The following is a 644-nucleotide window of genomic DNA, read 5'->3' on the forward strand; positions in this document are numbered from 1 at the left end:
GTGGGGCTGGGGGCCAGGCAGAGGGGAGGGGGCTCACCTGGGGGTCCCGGGGGGCCGCTGTCCCCCATCAGCCCCACTCCTTTCTCGCCTTTCTCTCCTTTGGCGCCCGGCTCACCTGGGGCAGAGGTGCAGGGAGAGGAGGGGTGAGAACCCGGCACAGCCACAGCATCCCGGTGCCAGGGACACTGGGAACGAACTGGGGACACTGGGAATGAACTGGGGACACTGGGAACAGCTCAGGGACACTGGGCATGAACTGGGGACACTGGGAATGTCCTGGGGACACTGGGAACATCCTGGGGACACAGGGAATGAACTGGGAACACTGGGAATGAACTGGGGACACTGGGAATGAACTGGGAACACTGTGAGCAGCCCTGGGACACCAGGAACATCCCGGGGACACCAGGAACACTGCAGGGACACCAGGAACATCCCGAGGACACCGGGAACACCCCAGGGACACCAGGAACATCCTGGGGACACTGGGAACATCCTGGGGACATTGGGAACGCCGCAGGGACACCAGGAACACCCCAGGGACACCAAGAACATCCTGGGGACACCAGGAACACTGCAGGGACACCGGGAACATCCCGAGGACACCGGGAACACCCCAGGGACACCAGGAACATCCTGGGGAC

At 63.7% G+C, this 644-nt stretch overlaps 1 protein-coding gene across 1 annotated transcript in view; it reads right to left on the bottom strand.

Moving 5' to 3' along the window:
- Positions 1-111: 111 nt before the first annotated feature.
- Positions 112-644, bottom strand: part of COL16A1 (collagen type XVI alpha 1 chain) — a 26,822-nt gene continuing 26,289 nt past the window's right edge. Inside the window, exon 50 of the mRNA XM_031063041.1 lies at positions 112-115. Coding sequence (XP_030918901.1) covers positions 112-115 — 4 coding nt within the window. The remainder of the gene's footprint in view (positions 116-644) is intronic.

Source organism: Geospiza fortis, unplaced genomic scaffold (assembly GCF_000277835.1).
Source record: "Geospiza fortis unplaced genomic scaffold, GeoFor_1.0 scaffold289, whole genome shotgun sequence".
Classification (NCBI taxonomy): domain Eukaryota; kingdom Metazoa; phylum Chordata; class Aves; order Passeriformes; family Thraupidae; genus Geospiza; species Geospiza fortis.